This window comes from Odontesthes bonariensis, chromosome 1 (assembly GCF_027942865.1).
Source record: "Odontesthes bonariensis isolate fOdoBon6 chromosome 1, fOdoBon6.hap1, whole genome shotgun sequence".
Taxonomy (NCBI): Eukaryota; Metazoa; Chordata; class Actinopteri; order Atheriniformes; family Atherinopsidae; genus Odontesthes; species Odontesthes bonariensis.
In genome coordinates, this window is record NC_134506.1 from 1,908,777 (window position 1) to 1,929,098 (window position 20,322).

At 40.8% G+C, this 20,322-nt stretch overlaps 1 protein-coding gene, 1 long non-coding RNA gene and 1 pseudogene across 2 annotated transcripts in view; 2 read left to right on the forward strand and 1 right to left on the reverse strand.

The window, feature by feature from the left end:
• LOC142382986 (uncharacterized) overlaps positions 1-7,852 on the forward strand; it is a 95,263-nt pseudogene extending 87,411 nt beyond the window's left edge.
• A 1,036-nt stretch (positions 7,853-8,888) lies between these two features.
• On the reverse strand, positions 8,889-12,199 carry LOC142376809 (uncharacterized). The gene is made up of 2 exons (XR_012769481.1): positions 12,028-12,199; positions 8,889-9,700 (listed from the first exon to the last, which is right to left on the reverse strand). It is a non-coding gene; the product is annotated as an uncharacterized LOC142376809 (long non-coding RNA).
• asb7 (ankyrin repeat and SOCS box containing 7) overlaps positions 11,478-20,322 on the forward strand; it is an 18,944-nt gene continuing 10,099 nt past the window's right edge. The window contains exons 1-3 of the mRNA XM_075460309.1: positions 11,478-11,744; positions 12,541-12,591; positions 15,170-15,381. Coding sequence (XP_075316424.1) covers positions 12,554-12,591; positions 15,170-15,381 — 250 coding nt within the window. The 5' untranslated portion in view covers positions 11,478-11,744; positions 12,541-12,553. The remainder of the gene's footprint in view (positions 11,745-12,540; positions 12,592-15,169; positions 15,382-20,322) is intronic.

The following is a 20,322-nucleotide window of genomic DNA, read 5'->3' on the forward strand; positions in this document are numbered from 1 at the left end:
TGAACAAAAATACGGCACAGAAAACAGGCTTGTGACTTAATCCACAAATGCAGATGCACCAATTTATAAATACATTCTAATTTTGTAACTTTGATTTTACAAATATATGCAACAAAATTTGAAACAAATGCGTTCACTTTCACATCCAAATCATGATGTATATATAAAAACCAAAATGAGTATTAATGAGTTTAACAGTATTTGTATAAAACGCAGACTGTGAGACACAAAATGAAATATATTCATTTGTAAATAATGAAACGTATTTGTGATGTATGTGGAACTGGTGGATTGTCAGTTACACATTTGTCAGCGGTTTTGAGACTAATCTCTCTCCATAATGGAGAAGCGGTGCGCCTGCTGGAGGACTGCTATGGAAACCCTCTCAAAATTGCAACAGCATTGATTAACAAACTGTTAAACTGGCCGCAAATAAAATCCGAGGATGCCAAAACCCTACACAGCTTCTCTCTTTTTCTTGTGACCTGTCTTAATGCTTTGGGAGAAGTTGACTACATGGAGGAGTTGGACAACCCAGCCAATATGAGAGCAGCCATCGCAAAACTCCCATATAAGATGAGAGAAAAATGGAGAGCCGCGGCCTTTGAAATCACAGAGAGAAAACGAAACCGTGTAAAGTTTGGGGATTTGGTAACCTTTGTGGACAAAGAGGCGAGAGTAGCAAATGACCCCCTCTTTGGTGACCTGCAGGGAATAGCAGGTGAAGGAAAAGAAAAGAAAATGCCCGTTACTGTAAAAATGGCAAGAAAAGACAAACCAAGAAGAAGCAGTTTTGCCACCAGTGTGTCTTTGTGCAATGAAGCTGTCAATGCAAACAGCAGGACCACCACGTCATATAACAACAGCGCCCTCGTCAGGCCATGCCTGTATTGCAGGACAAATCACACAATGGCTGAGTGTCACCACCTCCAAGAAAAATCTCACAAAGACAAGTTGGACCTTTTGAGAAGAAATGGCATATGTTTTGGTTGTTTATTAAAGGGGCATCTTAGTAAAGATTGCAACAGAAGAATGACTTGTCAAGTGTGCTCACAAAAACACCCAAGCTTGTTGCACATTTACAAGAATGGAAATGTTGTAAAGCAAACCAACGCAAGTTGTCAGACAGAACACACTGAAGGTCAGCATACAATTTCAAGTGCACTTGTGAGTTTGAATCAAGAAGCATCTCCTGCTACTGGGGCCGGAGACAGTTGCATCCTGGCAATTCTTCCAGTGTACGTCAAAGCAAAGCTGGGAACAAAGATTGTGGAGACCTATGCATTCATGGACCCGGGGAGCTCCGGAACCTTTTGTACTGATGCATTGGCCAAACAGCTTAACCTGCATGGTAAAGGAACAGAAATAGTTTTAAGCACTATGAATTCAACCAAACGCATAAAAGGCTGTCTTGTAAGAAACTTGGAAGTTGGTGGAATTAATGAAAACAAATATGTGACTCTCTCAAAGGTGTTTGTACAAAAGAGGATTCCAGTTGGAAAGGAAAACATCCCTCACCAAAAAGACATTGACAAATGGTCTTACCTGAGAGACGTGAAGCTGCCATACATTGACGCTGATGTAGGGCTGCTTATTGGTAACAACACTCTTGAAGTCTTTGAGCCTTGGAGAGTGATTCATAGTCAAAAGAATGGACCATACGCTGTCAAAACTATTTTAGGATGGACAGTTAATGGACCAATCAGGACACATGTGGAAGGAGAGCAGCAGGCTGTCACAGTCAATCGAATAGCAATGGAAAACATAGAAAAAATGCTGCTGCAACAGTACAATGTTGACTTTCCTGAGCGCACATGTGACGAAAAAGTGGAAATGTCAATTGAAGACAAAAGGTTCATGGAGTCTGTTTCAAAATCTGTGGAGTTCAAAGAGGGACACTATTACATCAAGCTGCCAATTAAAGAATCTGGGATCAACATGCCGAACAACCGTGATGTAGCAGTTCAGCGTGCGCTTGCCCTGAAGAAAAAGCTCAGCTAGAATCCTGAATTTCACAAAGAATATTCTGACTGCATAGCAGACATGTTGAATAAAGGATACGCAGTCAAGATCCCAGAAACACAGTTAAAGGGGCAGTGTGGCACAGCTTGGTATATACCACATCATGGTGTATACCATCCACGAAAGAAAAAACTTCGCGTTGTGTTTGACTGTGCTGCTAGTTACCAAGGTGTGTCTCTTAACCAAAGGCTACTTCAAGGCCCAGATTTAACTAACAAACTCATTGGCGTACTCACCCGCTTCAGAGAGGAAAGAGTGGCTATGATGGCCGACATAGAAGCCATGTACCATCAGGTGAGAGTCCCTGAGGAGGATACTGACCATCTGCGTTTTTTGTGGTGGCCAGGTGGGGATTTGACCCAAGAGATAGCCGAACACAAAGTAGTGGTTCATCTCTTTGGGGCCACCTCATCTGCCAGCTGTGCAAACTTTGGCCTGCGCAAAACCGCAGAGGACAACAGGACAAGGTCACCGCCGGAAGCTGTGGAAACAATAATGAGAAACTTCTACGTTGACGACTGCTTAAAGTCGGTCGGCACTGAGAAGGCTGCCATAGAATTAAGAAAAGATCTCACCACACTATGTGCAGCAGGAGGCTTCAAGCTTTCCAAATGGACGAGTAACAGCCGTGCACTCTTGAAGTCGGTGCCTGAGAGCGACAAAGCAAAAGAGGTGAAGACATTGGATCTTGCTAAAGATGTTCTCCCCATAGAAAGAGCTCTAGGGGTGTTGTGGTGTGAAAACTTTCAAGTTCAGTGTTTCCCTGAAAGAGAAGCCAAACACAAGGAGAGCAGTTCTTTCTGTGGTCAGTTCCATCTACGACCCGCTTGGGTTTCTTGCCCCAGTGATACTCCCTGCAAAATCCATCCTGCAAAAACTCTGCAAAGAGAAAATTACCTGGGATGAAGAAATTCCTCAGCACCTGTTGCACGACTGGAACAACTGAACAGACCAATTGCCTCAAATAGCCCACTTCCAGATAGCAAGGTGCATCAAGCCAAATGGTTTTGGTCCGATTGCCACAGCCCAGCTCAACCACTTTTCAGATGCCAGTGAGAGTGGCTATGGAACGGTGTCATACCTGAAGCTGACAAATAAGAAAGGTCATGTTCACTGTGCCTTTATGATGGGTAAGGCTAGAGTCGCCCCGCTGAAACAAACTACCATCCCACGACTGGAGCTCACTGCGGCGGTGATGGCTGTGAACATTGATAAGATGATTAGAAAAGAGCTCCAGTTTGACCTTCAAGCCTCAGCATTTTGGACAGATAGCACAACGGTGCTAAGATACATAGCAAATGAAGCACTGAGACTGAAAACCTTTGTTGCTAACAGAATTGCGGTCATTAAAGAAGCAACAAATGTGGAACAATGGAACTTTGTAAACACCTCTGAAAACCCAGCTGATTGTGCCTCACGGGGACTCACAGTGGAACAGCTCTTGGCCAATCAAACATGGACACTAGGGCCAGTCTTCTTACAAGATGCCAATGTGAAAAAGACAGACAAGCATGAAGATTTGGGCCTTGGTGAGGATGATCCAGAGGTGAGAAAAAACGTTTTGGTGTTCTCAGCGGTCACTGTGGACATGTGTACAGTGGAGAAGTTGATAAACTACTACTCCAGCTGGTGGCGCTTGAAACGGGCCGTTGCCTGGTTGCTGAGAATAAAAGGTTTTCTGGTTTCAAAAGCACATAAAGGAAGAAATACAGTAGAAGCCCCTTTCCCCCTTCAAGGACCGCTGACTGTAGATGAGCTGAACAGAGCAGAAATGGCAGTCGTTCAGTACTGTCAACGTTGCAGCTTCCATGCAGAAATCTCAGCTTTGGAGAAAGGAAGGCAATTGCCAAAAAGAAACAGCTCCATCTATAGATTGGATCCTCGTCTTCAGGATGGCCTGCTCAGAGTTGGGGGACGGTTAAACAAATCAGCTATGCCTGAAAGTTCAAAGCATCCCATAATAATGCCAAAAGGTCTCCATGCTACCAACCTGTTGTTACAGGACATTCATGACAAAACTGGACACTCTGGCAGGAACTTCATGCTTTCTCGCCTTCGTCAGCGGTACTGGATACCTGCAGCGAACGCAGCAGTGAGAAAAATTATATTTCATTGTGTTGCTTGCCGAAAATATCATTCAAGAGCTCAAGAACAAAAAATGGCAGACCTACCTGTGGATCGGCTGACACCTGATAAACCCCCCTTCACACACGTAGGAATGGATTATTTTGGGCCCATAGAGGTCAAAAGAGGTCACACCATTGTTAAAAGATATGGAGCACTGTTTACTTGTTTGACAACGCACGCCCTGCACATTGAAGTCTCTCACACCCTCGACACAAGTTCGTGCATCAACGCCATTCGACGCTTCATGTGTAGAAGAGGACAAGTGGATCTCATCAGATCTGACAACGGCACGAACCTAGTAGGGGCCAAGAGAGAGCTCAGAGCTGCCATAAGAGAAATGGATCAGACAAAGATCACAAACACCTTGGCAGAAAGAGGGATACGTTGGATCTTTAATCCACCTGCTGGACCACATTTTGGTGGAATATGGGAGAGGCAAGTGAGATTGGTGAAGAGGATTTTAAAGTCAGTGCTTGGTGAACAAACGATGGATGACGAGTGCCTACAAACTGTGTTATGCGAGGTGGAGGCTATAATAAATGATAGGCCTATAACCACAACATCTGAAGACACAGGCGATATAGAGGCCTTAACGCCAAATCATTTGTTGCTACTTAAGAAAAAGCCATTGCTTCCCCCTGGTCTCTTCAGCAAAGAAGACTGCTACTCACGAAGACGGTGGAAGCAGGCTCAGTATCTGGCCGATTTATTTTGGAGAAGATGGGCAAAGGAATACCTCCCAAGCCTACAGGAGCGCCAGAAATGGAACAGAATAAAAAGAAACCTCAAGGTTGGAGATGTCGTCATGATCCTGGATGAAAATTCACCAAGGAGTTTATGGTTACTTGGCAGAGTGGAGCAGACTACGCTGGACGCCAGAGGTCTTGTTCGTCGGACGCTGGTCAAGACCAGGAGCAACATCCTCGAAAGACCAGTTGACAAACTATGCCTTATTTGTGAGGCTGACGACTAGACCATAACTCATGAACTAACGACTAATGACTATAGGGGTGTAGGCAGATCGCTGCCCCGAATGACCTTTTTTCTTTTCAGCAAGGACCAAGGACCAAGAAGATTCTGTATTATAATGTTATGAATGTGTAATAATGTGCCATAGATATGAGTTAATAAGCTATGTTAAAGTTAATTATAAGCCCCCCTGCCTTATAATTAGGGGCCGGTTTTGTATAGACTGCATTGCTGCCTAAGTTTTGTTTCCTGCGCTCGTGGCTGGAGTAGGAGCCAGGTGGGTTTGGCCACGGCGAGCCAGGTAGAGGCACAGGTGATATATGTTAGTGGGTGATTTAGTTCAGCATTGAGAATCCGGGGGAGCTTCACGCAGAAATCTTTTCGATCGTGAGTCGTGACTCGTGAGAAAATGAAATGTTTATTTTGAGTTAAATGAAACCTTGAGTCCTTGGAATAAACAAGCATAAAGATGACGGCATGCAGTGATTGATGTTTTTCGTGGACACGCATCGAAACCCTACTGAGCCCCCCCAGATAAGTACCACTTAATTTTTGATTGTGGAAAGTGCTACTACATGGGGTGTTCTCAAACCTAATCATTTCCATAAACTGTGTCCCTGTGCTGTCATTTATGAGTCTTCCCTGAACAACTGCAGACCCAGCTGCTGGTTTGGGTATAACAGATAGGTCGAAGAAAACATAGAAATTATCAGATAAAGCAACATCGACGACATCCACGTTTGAAATAACAACACCCCTTGAAATGAGCACATCTAGAGTGTGCCTTCTGTTGTGGGTGGGTTCAGTCACATGCTGAGTTAGACCAAACATTTCAAGGACAGCAGTGAGCTCTTTAGCTTGCTTGTTAAGGGCTACATCCACGTGCACATTCAAGTCCCCTGTTATGACTAAACGGTCAAAAGCAGTGCACACAATTGAAAGTAATTCAGTAAAAACATCAATAAAACAATTCTGTGGTGGTTTGTAAATGATGATATAAAGTATGGAAGATTGTTTTATCTCCATTTTGAATGACACATACTCAAATGAGGAAAAAACCCCAAATGACAGCTTGTGGGTGGGTGTATTGTCCCTGAACATGGCACAAACACCCCCACCCTTCTGGTTTTCTCGTGTTCCAGACACCAAATTGAAGTGAGACGGACTAGACTCAATCAGGACTGCATTAGCTGTGTTTTTGTCGAGCCATGTCTCAGTTAAAAACATAAAATCAAGATTGTGAGAGGAAATAAAACTATTAATTAAGAATGATTTGTTACTTAAAGATCTGACATTGAGTACTGCGTGTTTGAGATTAGCTAGAGTTGAACTGGAACAGCGTCCAGGTCCCTTTTTCAGCAAAAAATATGTTACCGCAGTTATGCAGATGACACTCAAAACTACATCACCATATCACCTGGGTATTATAATACCTTACAAACTCTACCCCTTAAAAATCTCATTGAAAGATCATTGAAAAAGCAGTATTTCAACAGCTTAATTACTTTTTAAAACAAAATAACTGCTATGATACCTTCCAGTCAGGTTTTGGACAGCACCACAGCACTGAGACTGCTCTGACCAAAGTGTTTAATGACATGTCTGAATACAGACGGTGGAAAAATGTCAGTCTTAGTTTTTCTAGATCTCAGTGCTGCATTTGATACAGTTGACCACAATATATTACTGAAACGACTGGAAAACTGGGCGGGTCTTTCCGGAACTGTACTAAACTGGTTCAAAACATACTTAGAGAACAGGAAGTACTTTGTGTCAATAGGTAACTTTACATCTGAGCACACCAGAGTCACATGTGGAGTTCCCCAAGGTTCCATCCTGAGACCTCTTCTGTTTAACATCTACATGCTCCCACTGGCACAGATTATAAAAAAACAACAAAATAAACTACCATAGCTATGCAGATGACACGCAGATATATATTACAATGTCACCAGTAGACCGAGGCCCTGTACAGGCTCTTGGTAAATGCATTGAGGAGATTAATGACTGGATGTGCCACAACTTTCTCCAGCTAAACAAAAACAAAACTGGGGTAACTGTCTTTGGAGCCAAAGAGAAATGATTACAGGTCACCACAGAACTTCAATCTATACACCTAGAAACTACCAACCAGGCCAGAAATCTGGGTGTAGTGATAGACTCAGACCTAAATTTGGAAAAACACATTAAGGCAGTAACAAAGTCAGCCTACTATCACCTTAAGAAAATATCAAGGTTAAAGGATCTGATGTGTCAGCAGGACCTGGAAAAATTCATCTTCAGTAGGCTTGATTACTGTAACAGCATCTTTACAGGTCTACCTAAAAAGTCAGTTAGACAACTGCAGCTTATTCAGAACTCTGCTGCTTGAGTCCTCACTAAGACCAAAAAAGTGGACCCCATCAGTCCAGCTCTGAGGTCTTTACACTGGCTGCCTGTCCATCAGAGGATAGACTTTAAAGTTCTGATGCAGCTCTATAAAGCTCTGAATGGTCTAGGACCAAAATACATCAGTGACCTCCTGACCCAGTATGAACCTTCCAGACCCCTCAGCTCATCTGGATCCGGTCTTCTATCAGTTCCCAGAGTCAGAACCAGACATGGAGAAGCTGCGTTCAGCTTCTATGCTCCACATGTCTGGAACAAACTCCCAGAAAGCCTCAGATCAGCTGAAACACTCAGTGGATTTAAGTCCAGGCTGAAGACACACCTATTTTCAGCTGCATTTGAATAAAGCTCAAAACTTAATCACATTTTAACTACTGATTTGATCTATTGTTCTTATTTCTTTCTTTTTTGTTTAAAATTTAAATCATGCTTTTTATTTCTACTCTTTTAATGTCTCTGTAAAGCACTTTGAATCGCCTTGTAGTTGAATTGTGCTATACAAATAAATTTGCCTTGCCTTGCCTTGCCTTTAAGTGCCTTGAACAAATAAACAATGGGATAATCCAGAATGTCCTACACTTAAACAAAGACAAAACAGAGGTCATTGTCCTTGGAGGCAAAGAAGAGGAGCTAAAAGTTTGTGCTCAGAGTCTGTCTGTAATATCAAAAATCATAAACCAAGCCAGAAATCTGGGTGTTATTATTGACTCAGACCTGTCAGCCTACTATCACGTAAAGAATCTTTCAAGGACTAAAGAACTACTGAGTCAGAGTGATTTGGAAATGCTGTTCTATGCATTTTTCTTTGGTTTCTTTGGTTTTTTTTTGGTCTGGAGAATGGTTACAAAATCTAATACGTATTTATTTATATTGCGCCAAATGTCATTTCAAGGCACTTCTCCATCGTGTAGAAACACCTTCTGATAGTAGTTGAAATTATATTATTTAAGAAATATATCATTTTTATTTTATTTTAGTCCTACATTTAGAGGAAAGCATCATCTCTATCACACCACAAAAGTGTTTTTCAAACAGAAGTACAAACATAATACATATTTTCTAAAGATTTAATGAAATTTCACATATAGATGTACTCAAATGTATATTTTGTATTTATTCTAAGCATTTTAAAGATAATATTTTCCCATTGTTTAGATAACAAACACATTTTGAATATTCTACTGAAATCTTTAAATCAAGTCCTTACATGGCACATGAGTTTTCCAATCCCAGAAATGAATTGTAACCATAATAATATAATTTTCAAAAACTAAAAAACTTTATTAAAGTGGCTGTGTTATTATTATGAATTATATGTATGAATATAAGTTGTGATGGACATGACAGTGTGGTGGAAAAGAAAGCACTTGTGGCACAGAAAATTGCTGAAAAATGTTCACTTTTATTAAAATCGACACAAACTAACATCAATTTTGAAACATAACATTGTTATTTAAACTTAAAACTTTTATGCACATTTAATCAGATGTTAAAAAATTGCTATTCCCTGTTCCCTCTATGTGCTGAAACCTACAAGCCAGTTGCAAAAGTTAGACTTGCTTTTGGAAGCAAAACAAAGACGGTTTATGGTGATCACAAAGAACCCAAACTCTTTTTTGGCTTAAGAGCGGTATTTCTATGAAAGTATTGTGTTCTGAAACAGGAGAGTTCTTCTTAAATCCTGTCTTCTTTGCTTCATCTTTTGTTTGGCTTTGAGCTTGGGGGAATTGACTATTTCAATTTTCTTCTTAAGTCTGTCACATCTTTTCTTGTATTTTTCCACCTTCCATAAAGCATCTTCAAGCATCACAGGAGTTGCATAAGGATCTCTGTACATCTCTGCCTGTGTCTTTGCAACCCTTTTTCTCCTTCCCCTCTGTCTACAGCTTTTAGGTGCGGGCAGGTGAGGTGTGTCAGGTGGCTCAGCGGAGCTGGAGTTGCCCGTCGAGACATATTCTGGGTCTGAGCCATAAAATTCTCAACTTGAGCCAGTCGTTTCAACTTTCTGCGTCTGTTTTGTTGAGAAGTTTGCCATTGTCTTCCAACTTTTCTTTTCTCTCTGTGTATCAATTCTTGTCACAGATTTGACCAAACCTTGTGTTTCTTTTCTGAGAAACTCTTGGTATTTAGGTGGATCTGATTTAATTGTTTTTCTGTATGCTTTTGATCTCTCTGCTGTGGTCTTGCATGCCATCTAAAGACGAGAAGATGTCACATTTAAGTATCTATTCTTTTCTTGTATTTTATGTGTATACACAATATGATTTTTTTTTCTCATATGTTAGCATGCTAATCTTTGTTTAGAGTTAGAATTAAATATACTCAAAATACACAACATAAAATTATATTTTTGTCAGTTTGGAAATTATGACGTGTATGCGTGGGTTCTCTCTGGGTATTCCGGCTTCCTCCCACTGTCCAAAAACATGCATGTCAGGTTAATTGGTGTCTCTAAAATTGTCCTTAGGAGTGAGTGTGAGCGTGTGTATGGTTGTTTGTCTGGTTTGTCTCTGTGTGGCCCTGTGATGGACTGGCGGCCTGTCCAGGGTGTACCCTGCCTCTCGCCCATTGACTGCTGGGATAGGCTCCAGCCCCCCCGCGACCCGACCGACGGATTCAGCGGTATAGAAAATGGATGGATGGATGGAAATGATGACCAATAAACTTACTCTTGCTCAATGGAGCTAACTCTGCTCTCCTGCCATATGCTCTCCAGTCACATGACAATTACTGTGGTTGCAAGTATACAGCCGTTTGGCAACTTTTTCACTAAAACGAGCTTGCGGCTTGTAACGTCAAATGAGGACGATGAAACGGACAAGGCAATATGTTGAACTTTGCCTGCAAACCTCCGTTCAAGTTAAATAATTATCAAGTCAATGAATTGCGTGACATTGTGGCATATAACGTAACGTTATTAGAGTTTGAATAATAGTATGATGCGACGCCACATAACTGGGAAACTTTGTCTTGTACCCCTCAGAGTCAGAAGCAAGATACAGCACCAAGCACCAGCCATGAGCCCACAAGTCCAGAGTGGGCGGGTAGGATTGAGTGAATATTATTAGAATTAATATAATGAAAAGTATGGCGTAGACCTGCTCTATGAAAAGTGCCCTGAGATGCAAGATGATTCAGCGCTACTACATTAATGAAACTGACCTGAATTGAACAGAAGGCTTTGTAAAAAGGGGAGATTTCTGATGCGAAATATGACCATTTTTAAAATGTGATTTAGTGTCAGAAGCAGAGCCAGTAGTGATGAGGGGACTGCGTCTGTGAACAAGCAAGCTTCCAATATAACCACTTTCTATGCCCAAACGATAGTAGTGACCCGTTATGTTTTTTATCATTAAAAGTAAGATAGTAAATACACAAAGCCCACAATTGAAAGGGAATAGGATGAAAGTAATATGAAATAAACCTGCATATTTTGCCATGGAAAATATCTTAATTGGTTAAGTCAAAATGTGTTTTCCATATCAAATGTAAGGTTATAATGACATGATTTTAATAATAGGTTGTAATCTAAAGTGGGCTGAAAGTGAGTCCCACTCCGGGCCTGGTTAAAAGCAACCATGAACCATCCCTCCACCCGTTCCATTTCGTATAAATCTCTCGTTCAAGCTAAATATGCCACTGAAACTATTAATTCACCTCGATGTCAGTTCTTATCATATGACTACGGAAGAGTATTAGGGCCAGGCATAAGAAAAAATAATAATATTTTGCCTAACTTTATTTTCGACATGTGGACTTTAATCTCGACAGGCAAAATATTATTTGTTTTTCTTATGCCTTGGCCCTAATACTCTTCCGTATATCACAAAGCAACACTACAAAGGAACGCTACTTTTGTACATTTCCTTTTTCCTCTGACAATAGCAGTTCGGGACGCTGTTCTTACGTTTCGGGGGCAGGCGTTGACGATGCTTCGGTCCCCAGTTTGTAAAAAACAATGCTTTTATTTTGTAAATATGTAAACGGAAGTTTCATTGTTTTTCCTGTTGAGGTCACAGTGTTGTAGCTACTCACAGACTTTTTGGTTAAAGCCAATTGTTTGTCAGCGAAATGAGCCTCAACATTGACTTAAGCGGTGGTTAGGAGAGTGTTGATCAACTGTAAACTTGGCCGTGTTGTGCCGTATCTGAGCTGAAAGTGCCAGAAAAAATGCAGCTTTGGCAAGTCCAATCCTCCCTGGAAGCTGATTGGCTAAACGTCTCCTCCGCGTCTGTCTAGTAAGTCTTTGTTTTATCGTATCAGAGATGCTGTTTTTCCTGTAAATATACAGTTTTCTCTTTCTGTCGACACACTTATTTTATTGGCCTTTATTCGATCTGAACTGTTCAAGTATAAAGAGTAAACAAACAACTAGTGAAAAGCTACTGAGTTAGTTAGCTTGTAGGCTAACTAGCGTCAGCTAACAGCTTGGATTAAACACAACCCCAAATGACTCTTTTTCTACAGAAAAATATTGCCTTCATAACATTTGCTTCAGTGTGTGAAATACATTTTTCTCACCCTTGGAATCTCATTGGCCCTTGTTGTTGTTTGCTGCTGCACAGTTTAAATTGTTGGCTATATTTGCTAACAGAGCTACTCCATCGTCTATTGTTTCTCCATCAATCAGTACAGTAACTGAGTTGGTTCAAGAAGGTTTGAAAGATTAGCAAACGCTTTGGTGTCAAAAGCAAACCGCAGGAGCTTCTAAATGATTATCCTGCATGTCCCACATTTACGTACACTCTGGGTTTTTGTTGTTGAATGTAACTAGCTTTGTGCCAATTGCAAAGTTTTAGTTTTAAAAATCTTTGTTATTCACATTTTTCTCTCCTTTGTGATTTGTCCTAAAATATCTGCTCTTTCTTATAATTTAAAAAAAAAAATTCTTGCTCGTAATATTAATACAATAAGCAACATGAGCTTGACTTGTAGTGTAAGCCTTAATTACAAGTGTTTTGTTCATGAGTGTGCAGGGAAATCTATTGAAGATCGAGTATCTTCCTAACTCTCTCCGTCTTGATGAATCTGCAGGTGCAGCTGCGATATGACGAAGAGAAGTCCGTCTCTTCAGCTGGTAAAAAGGTACAATATGGTTTCCCATCCTCGTGAGCTTAAACCTGAGAGACTTATAGTTTCAACCAAAATATTCTCCAAAATCGACATTACCATATAAAAGTTTTGGAACTCTTTTGGACACAAGATTGGGTAGGTGTGTCCATACTTTAGACTGGCATGGTTTGAGCCTTGTTAAGAAAAGCAAATAAATGAATAAATTAAAGGGACTGTCATTATGCTGCTATTTAGCTCAAATTAGTAATAATCAGTGCAGAAGGGCATAAATTATGTATAACTTCCATTTGTACAATGTAAGATGTAATAAAAACAAAGTGCAGTTATTTTCAAAAGTCATAAAGGAATATTTTATTTGTAATGGAGCATATAAAACATTTTCCATGTGGAAGTTTTGCTATTTCATGACAAACATGAGCTCAACTAGAATTTGATGTGAAGAACACGTTTTAGAAAATTTCAAATGGCAGGAAAAGTAAGTGGTACTAAAAAGAAATAGCGATGGGAACAATTTCAAACTAATTAAGTCAATTTGCAACAGGTCAGTAACATGATTTGGTATAAAAAGAGCACCTTAGAGAGACAGAGTCTCTCAGGAGTAAAGATTGACAGAGGTTCAGCAATATGCAAACAACATTGTCTACAAATAGTAGAACAATTACAGAATAATGTTGTTCAATGGAAGTAATGAATATTTTGAATATTCCATCATCTACAGAACATAATATCATCCAAAGATTCAGATAATCTGGAGACCTCTCTGTGAACAGGGACACGGCTGATAAATCAGTCCTGGATGTGTGTGACCTTCAGGCCCTCGGGCAGCTCTGCATTAAAAACAGACCTGATTCTGTCCTGGAAATCCCTGCAGGGCTCAGGAACACTTCAGGAATCACTGTCTGTGAACACAGCTCAGCGTAACATCCACAGATGCAGGTTAGAGCTCTATCAGGCAGAGAAGAAGCCACATGTGAACATGATCCAGAGACCAAAGCTCATTTAAAACGGACTGAAGCAGAATGGGAAACTGTTCCGTCGTCAGATGAATCCAAATTTGAAATTCTGTTTGGAAATGATGGATGCTGCATCCTCCAGACTAACGAGGGGAGGGACCATCCAGCTTGTTATCAGCGCTCAGATCAAAGTCTAGCATCAAATTCAAGATGACCTAATATTTTTCATGAAATAGTGAAATGTCTCACTTTCAATATGTTTTCTATGTGCTATTGTGAATTAGATATTGGTTTATTAGATTTGTAAATAGTTGCACTCTTTTCGTATTTACACAGCCTCCCAACTTTTTTGGCATTGGGGTTTTGAAAGGAGTTGGCAATGCCACTGACATCAGTCACTGGCTTGTAAACTGCCGTTTTGAAATCTTTGGCCCTTGGTCTTTTTTGTAACCAAAAGTGCCCATATTTGGACAAGAGGGACAAATAGAGGGTCTGTCAATTATGAATAAAAGCAGATTGGTCAAAAATATGTACCTTGGAGGCTTAATGTCTATTTAAATATAGAATTATTTTCAGAAGCATAAAGGAATCTGCTGGAAGTGTCATCTCTTACGAAACTCACTAGCACCCAGACAAAGGAGTTTTATGTCAAATGTTTACATTTAATATTGACAATTTCATAACATTTAGTAAAACAGAGCGAGTTCAGGTTATATTTTTAGCTGAAGACAGTTTGCTCATATACTATTTTCACTCACAAGATATAGAACTTTTTTGTACTGCTGGCCATATGCACAAAGTTATTGTCCACTCTTAAGTTTAACCATATTGTAATGAATAAGTAGATTGAGAACAAATTCTCATTTACAGTGATGACCGGGCATATGATGTCCCAGTGTAAAGAAAGCAGTAGGTTACATGACTGTATAATATCATCAAGGTTCTAGAAAACTGTACACCTGGTCTGCATGTCTGTAAATATGTCTAAGGTGTAAACAGTCTAGACATACATTGTTTTTCAATCACAACCAGTTTTGTGGAAAATTCTCTTATGTTTGCTTTTTCATATGCACATTCACTCACAATTGTAGAGTGCAATTAGGCCATGCTAAATCTGAGCAGGTGATACCAAAACTGTTTTGCTAGATGCTCCTTCCCATCTGTAATTAATGTTGGAGCTTGGCAAATTTGGGAATATGGCCAATGGGAATGGGAATATGGCTGACTGGAATTCAGTCACCATTTGCACAAATACTTTTTCATAATGCCCATTTGAAGTATTCACCCACTATGCTTGCACTGCAGAAATAGGCTTTCATGAGGGAGATGCACACTGCCTCTGTTGCAGGTGAAGGTTGGTAGCAAACATTGCTGTAACATAAAGTTGGGGAGTTGGATCTGTTAGTCTATGGTGAGTTCAGATGTGCACAGATATCCAAACATTTTTTTAGCCCTTAGTCTGTTTAGGTTACCCTCCTCTTGGTGAGTGGGGCCAAATGTTTTCTTCAGACATGCTGCACATTGCAGCATGTGCCAGCATGTGCCAGCCAGTTCCCCGAGACATCTAGAATCTATTAACGGGTTTTTCCAAACAGAAGTTGGGTACAGATGAACATTCCCATTATGAAATGTGACAGGATGCTGAACCATCACTGCAGAGGGAACCCTGAGCTTCATGAGGAGCTGCAGATTCAGGCTGCAGTGGCAGCGGGGGATGTCTACACTGTCAGGAGGATGCTGGAGCAAGGATACTCTCCTAAGATCCGTGATGCCAACGGCTGGACTCTGCTCCACTTCTCTGCCGCCAAAGGAAAGGAGAGATGTGTTCGGGTCTTTCTGGAGCATGGAGGTTAGAGGCTTTTTTTGCTTGTTTTTTATTTTCTTGTCTTGCATCTCTTATAAATGAAATCTAGAATATCTTTTGTTTAATTTGGAACCATCCAAATCCAATATCATAATCATGTTCTAATACTGACAGTATGATTCAGTAAATGCATTATAAAGACTGCTGTACCACAGTGTGTCATTACAGTTAGCTGCGCAACAAGGTATTAAAAGAGGTGAAATCCTGTGTCCCGCCTATGAGCTGCATGTGTGTAGAGCTGGATTTCCAGCTGACGCGTCGCTCACGGCGCCGGTGGCCCGTGACGTCAAAATGCTGTTTCAGGCCTGGCGCGCGCCATGAAAAGGCGGCGCAGCGCGTTGTCGCGCACACCGTCGATTTTTGTAACTCTGCGCGCTGAGAACGACAAACCGGATGGACCAACTGGAAAACAGGCTCACGGCTGACAGTTGTCATGTAAAATACTTTGTGCAATTATTTATAAATAAATGATGTCGTTAGGAAGTTGCTGTTGTTTCATTCACTGGCAGCGGCGTTGAGTATTAGCGCTATATAAAACCGATCTATTATCATTATTATTATTATTGTTGCATCCTGAAAGGTAACGATAATTCCCAAGTGTGTCCATTGAAGCACACTAACAAACAAACAAACAAAGAAGAGAAACAAAGAAACACAATACACTTAAAAGTCCTATAGCAATATTCTAAAGGCCTCGGTATGCTTCTCCGTCGCTATCCGTCAATCCGTTTCCGTGGTCACGCAGAGGCTATTAAACCTTTCGAAGTTCTCCGCCGGGCTGTCAGATACGCAAGGCAGTTCACCTCCCGATCAGTAGGCGTCGCTACGCTAGATGACCCAATCTCGCGACGTCTATGGTGAAAGTGGTTGATTGGTTGTACACCAGCAGGACAGGATCCAAAGGTCCCCCAGGGCCATAACACATCATTAAAATTAACATATGCAAACGTAAATATGTTGAAGAGAAAAAAGAAACATTTAGGGGCTAGTGGGCGGGGCTAACTTGCTTTCCTCCTCAGCTCGTGCACTCAGCTACACTCAGCAGCAGGTGAGCAGTGAGTGAGGGAGAGAGTAACGCTAGAGATGGCGACAAGTTCGGAAGCGAAATCTGGAATTATTTTGCTTACCTCGCAGATAGTGAGGCCAAGCCAACAGACCAACTGAAGCCGGTGTGTAAAGCCTCTAGCATGGTTGCCGCGTCTACTAGCGCGAGCGGTGTTGATGACGTCACGATTTCCTGCCGGTAATATATAGTGGCGCAAGTCGATGCGCCAGTCGTTGCAATTTTCTCCGTCACAGAGGTGTCGCTGCTACGTGAAGGTTACCGCTACTCTACAACCACGAAAGTTGAGAAGAAAACAATGCCACTGTCAAGAGCAGGAATACTGCCATTAATGATACTGCTGCAGTATTCGGATCATTTTAATTTTTTAATTCAGTTAAAAGAGGCCCCGGCATCACCACTTGGAGTCTCTGCCCTCTTCTTTGCCTTCAGGTATCTGTCCCGTAGCTTCTTCCACACATTCTTACAGAACTCTCCCTCTTTCCCCAAAGTTCTGCCAATCTCTGTCCACGAGTTTTGGGAGTTTACGTGCTCCCTGTGCTGTTTCACTGCAGTTTCGTACAGGTGCCTGTACAAACGCACCTCCTGACTGAGCCTCAAAGCTCTCAAAGCGCCATGCCTGAAACGTCATTTTGACGTCACGGTCTTTCACCGCCGTGAGAGACGCGTCAACTGTAACTCCGGCTTAAGACACGCTACAAATGAGTGCAGACGAAGGGAGGGCACACGTCAAACATGGCAAAGCACCTCGCTGACAGATATCCTCTGCTTTACAAAGAATTCAAAGACTGACAGGTCAGCGAATGTGACTGAAATCACCATTAGCCCTACACGAACAGCCCCTTTCTTATCGAGTATATGAAACAACATATTTTACCAACACTTGTCGAGGGAGCAACTGTAGGCTATTCTTACCATAGAGCCTTTATCATTCTCAACTGGTTAGCTTATGAAAGGGCATGTCGTTCACGCTAGTAATGTTGACTTAAGCATTACTTGCAAACGCTATTTAATATTCTATCAGTTCTGGTAATGTCATGGCATGTATGCCGTTTTGTTAATAATTATTTCTAGGTGGACATTTCAAATAAGTGACATATTCCAGAAGTTCAGAAGTTGAGAGAGAGTGTATTTGGGATTTCATTGTTAATGAGGAAAACAATAATTTTATTTTTGTTAAACCACGTTCAATGGCTATTTATTTTGGCAATTTTATTTATTTAATTATTTATTTTGAGTGTAAAGATTGAAATACTTCACTGCAATTCTCTGACGTACGTTTGTCCACCATAGTGTAATGGCATATACCGTGTAGTGGCATGTTTTGTTTTGTTTAAAATAAAATAGTATTTTAAATATGTAGTCTTTAATGTGTTCACTGTTCAAACGTTGATATTGGACAGAAAAGTAGCTTGTTAAGCAAAAGCCAATATGCTAACAGAAAAGATTGTGCTCATACTTGCTCTGTAGTAATTTGCTCAAACAGCAGGAAAGGAGCAAGCTGCTGAAAAATAAACCATAGTGAGACAGAGCTGGACCATTATTCATCTCTTTTCCAGATTTTTATTTTTTTTATTTTGGCCGTGGTATCGGTTCAGTATCGAGTATCGAGGTATTTATGGCAGGTATCGTATTGAAGTCAAAATTTTGGTATCGGAACAACACTACCTCATTTTATTTTTTTGCATTCCAGTAATTTAAATTGTTTTTTTGGGGTTTCTTTGTGATGGACCTACACATAATAGCTCAAACTAGTGAGATTAAGGTGTCCACCAAAACTCACAGGCCACAGGTAACCCTGAAGCAGAGCAGACTGGTGTATCTGTTCATACGACCACTGTAAGCTGTACACTCCACAGACCTGGCCTTTAATAAAGAGTGGCCAGACAAAAGACGTGTCTCACTGAAAAATGTTAGAAGCAGACAGTTCTGAGTCATCCAGGTCTTTATGTCTTTAAGACATGCTTGTAGTCTGACCAACCTATTGGGTTCACCTGGTTTTATAGACAAGTACAACTGGGTATCATCAGCATAGCAATGGAAATTTATGCCATGCTGTCTAATAATGTTACCTAATGGAAGCATGTATAAAGTGAAAAGAATCGGTCCAAGCACAGAACCCTGAGGAACTCCAGGACTTACTCTGGTGTGTGAGGAAGATTCTACATTTACAAGAACAAACTGAAATCTATCAGATAAATATGATTTAAACCAGCCTAATGCAGTTCCTTTAATCCCAATAACATGTTCAAGTCTCTGTAATAAGATACTGTGATCGACCGTATCAAATGCAGCACTGAGATCCAACAGGACAATCACAGACACAAGTCCGCTATCAGAGGCTAAGAGGAGATCATTGGTAACTTTCAGCAGTGCAGTTTCTGTGCTATGATGCACTCTGAATCCTGACTGAAACTCTTCAAACAGATTATTTCTGTGGAAATGATCACAAAGCTGAGCTGCAACTATTTTTCCAAGAACTTTAGACATAAAAGGGAGATTGGATATAGGTCTATAATGAGCTAACACTTCTGAATCAAGAGTAGGTTTTTTAAGTAAAGGTTTAATTACAGCAACCTTAAAAGTCTGAGGTACATATCCTGTCAACAAAGACAGATTGATCAAATCCAATATGGAAGTATTGATTAAGGGGAAAACCTCCTTGAACATTCTGGTTGGAATTGGGTCTAAAACACAAGTTGATGGTTTAGAAGAGACTATTGCTGTCGTTAGTTCAGAGAGATCAACTGGGCAGAAGCCGTCTAAATACAAATCAGGTTCTAAAGATACTTCTAAAGCTGCTGTACTTGATGATACATCACTGATAATAGTGGGAAGGACTCCATCAATCTTCTCTCTGATCGAAACAATTTTATTAATAAAGAAGCTCATGAAATCATCACTGCCGAGAGTTAAAGGAATACCTGGCTCAGCAGAGCTCGGACTCTTTGTCAGACTGGCTACAGTGCTGAAGAGAAACCTGGGATTGTTCTTATTCTCTTCTATCAATGATGAATAATAAGCAGTTCTTAGACATTATTAAACTACCTTTCCAGAGAGGAGTCACTGCTCTCAGAGAGCTCTTTCTTCCAGGGGAAGACACCTGTCTGTCTCGCTTTGAACTTCAGTGAAGGGAAGGGCTTTCTGCCCTGGCTTCTCTGCATGTTCAAAGCAGAAATCATTGGCCTTAATGTTGATGGCTGACTTTATTTGTGCTATACTTTGTGGCATGTCAAAAACAATCATGTTGAAAGGGTGAAAAAGTTGGGTGGGTTTCAATACTCACAGAACCTCAGTGTTGAAAGTTAATGGACAGATCCACAGTACATAATGATGATCCAGTTTTTCTTTTATTTTGTGTGAATCCACATATAACTAGAGATGCACCGATGCCATTTTTTTGAAAACCGATACGAGTACGAGTACAATCATTACAGTACACGCCGATACCGAGTACTACCGATACCGATGCCCCATATTTAGGCTATTCAGAAATTGCCAAAAAAAAAAAAAAAAAATGTATGTATATATATAATTTATTATTATTATTATGATATATTTGCCATGAATGTAGTTTTCTACCAGGGGTGATAATGATGCATGATTGACAGTCTCCGCTGCTCCCTGCTCTGGGGCAAAGTAGGCCTAGGCTGTGCTGCCAGCGGACAGCTCCGCTTCATTTCACGGTAGCGCCAGAGATTGTAAAAGCAGGCCTATAATATCCATTCTCTCTGGTAGCGCGTGTCTTCTGCAACATTGTTGCAAAAATTAATTGGATTAGAATGTTCAACGTTCGAAGTCATGGAACACTTGTTGCGACTAGACTGATTGTGTAATGGAGTGGGGAGAGAGAGGAGTGACAA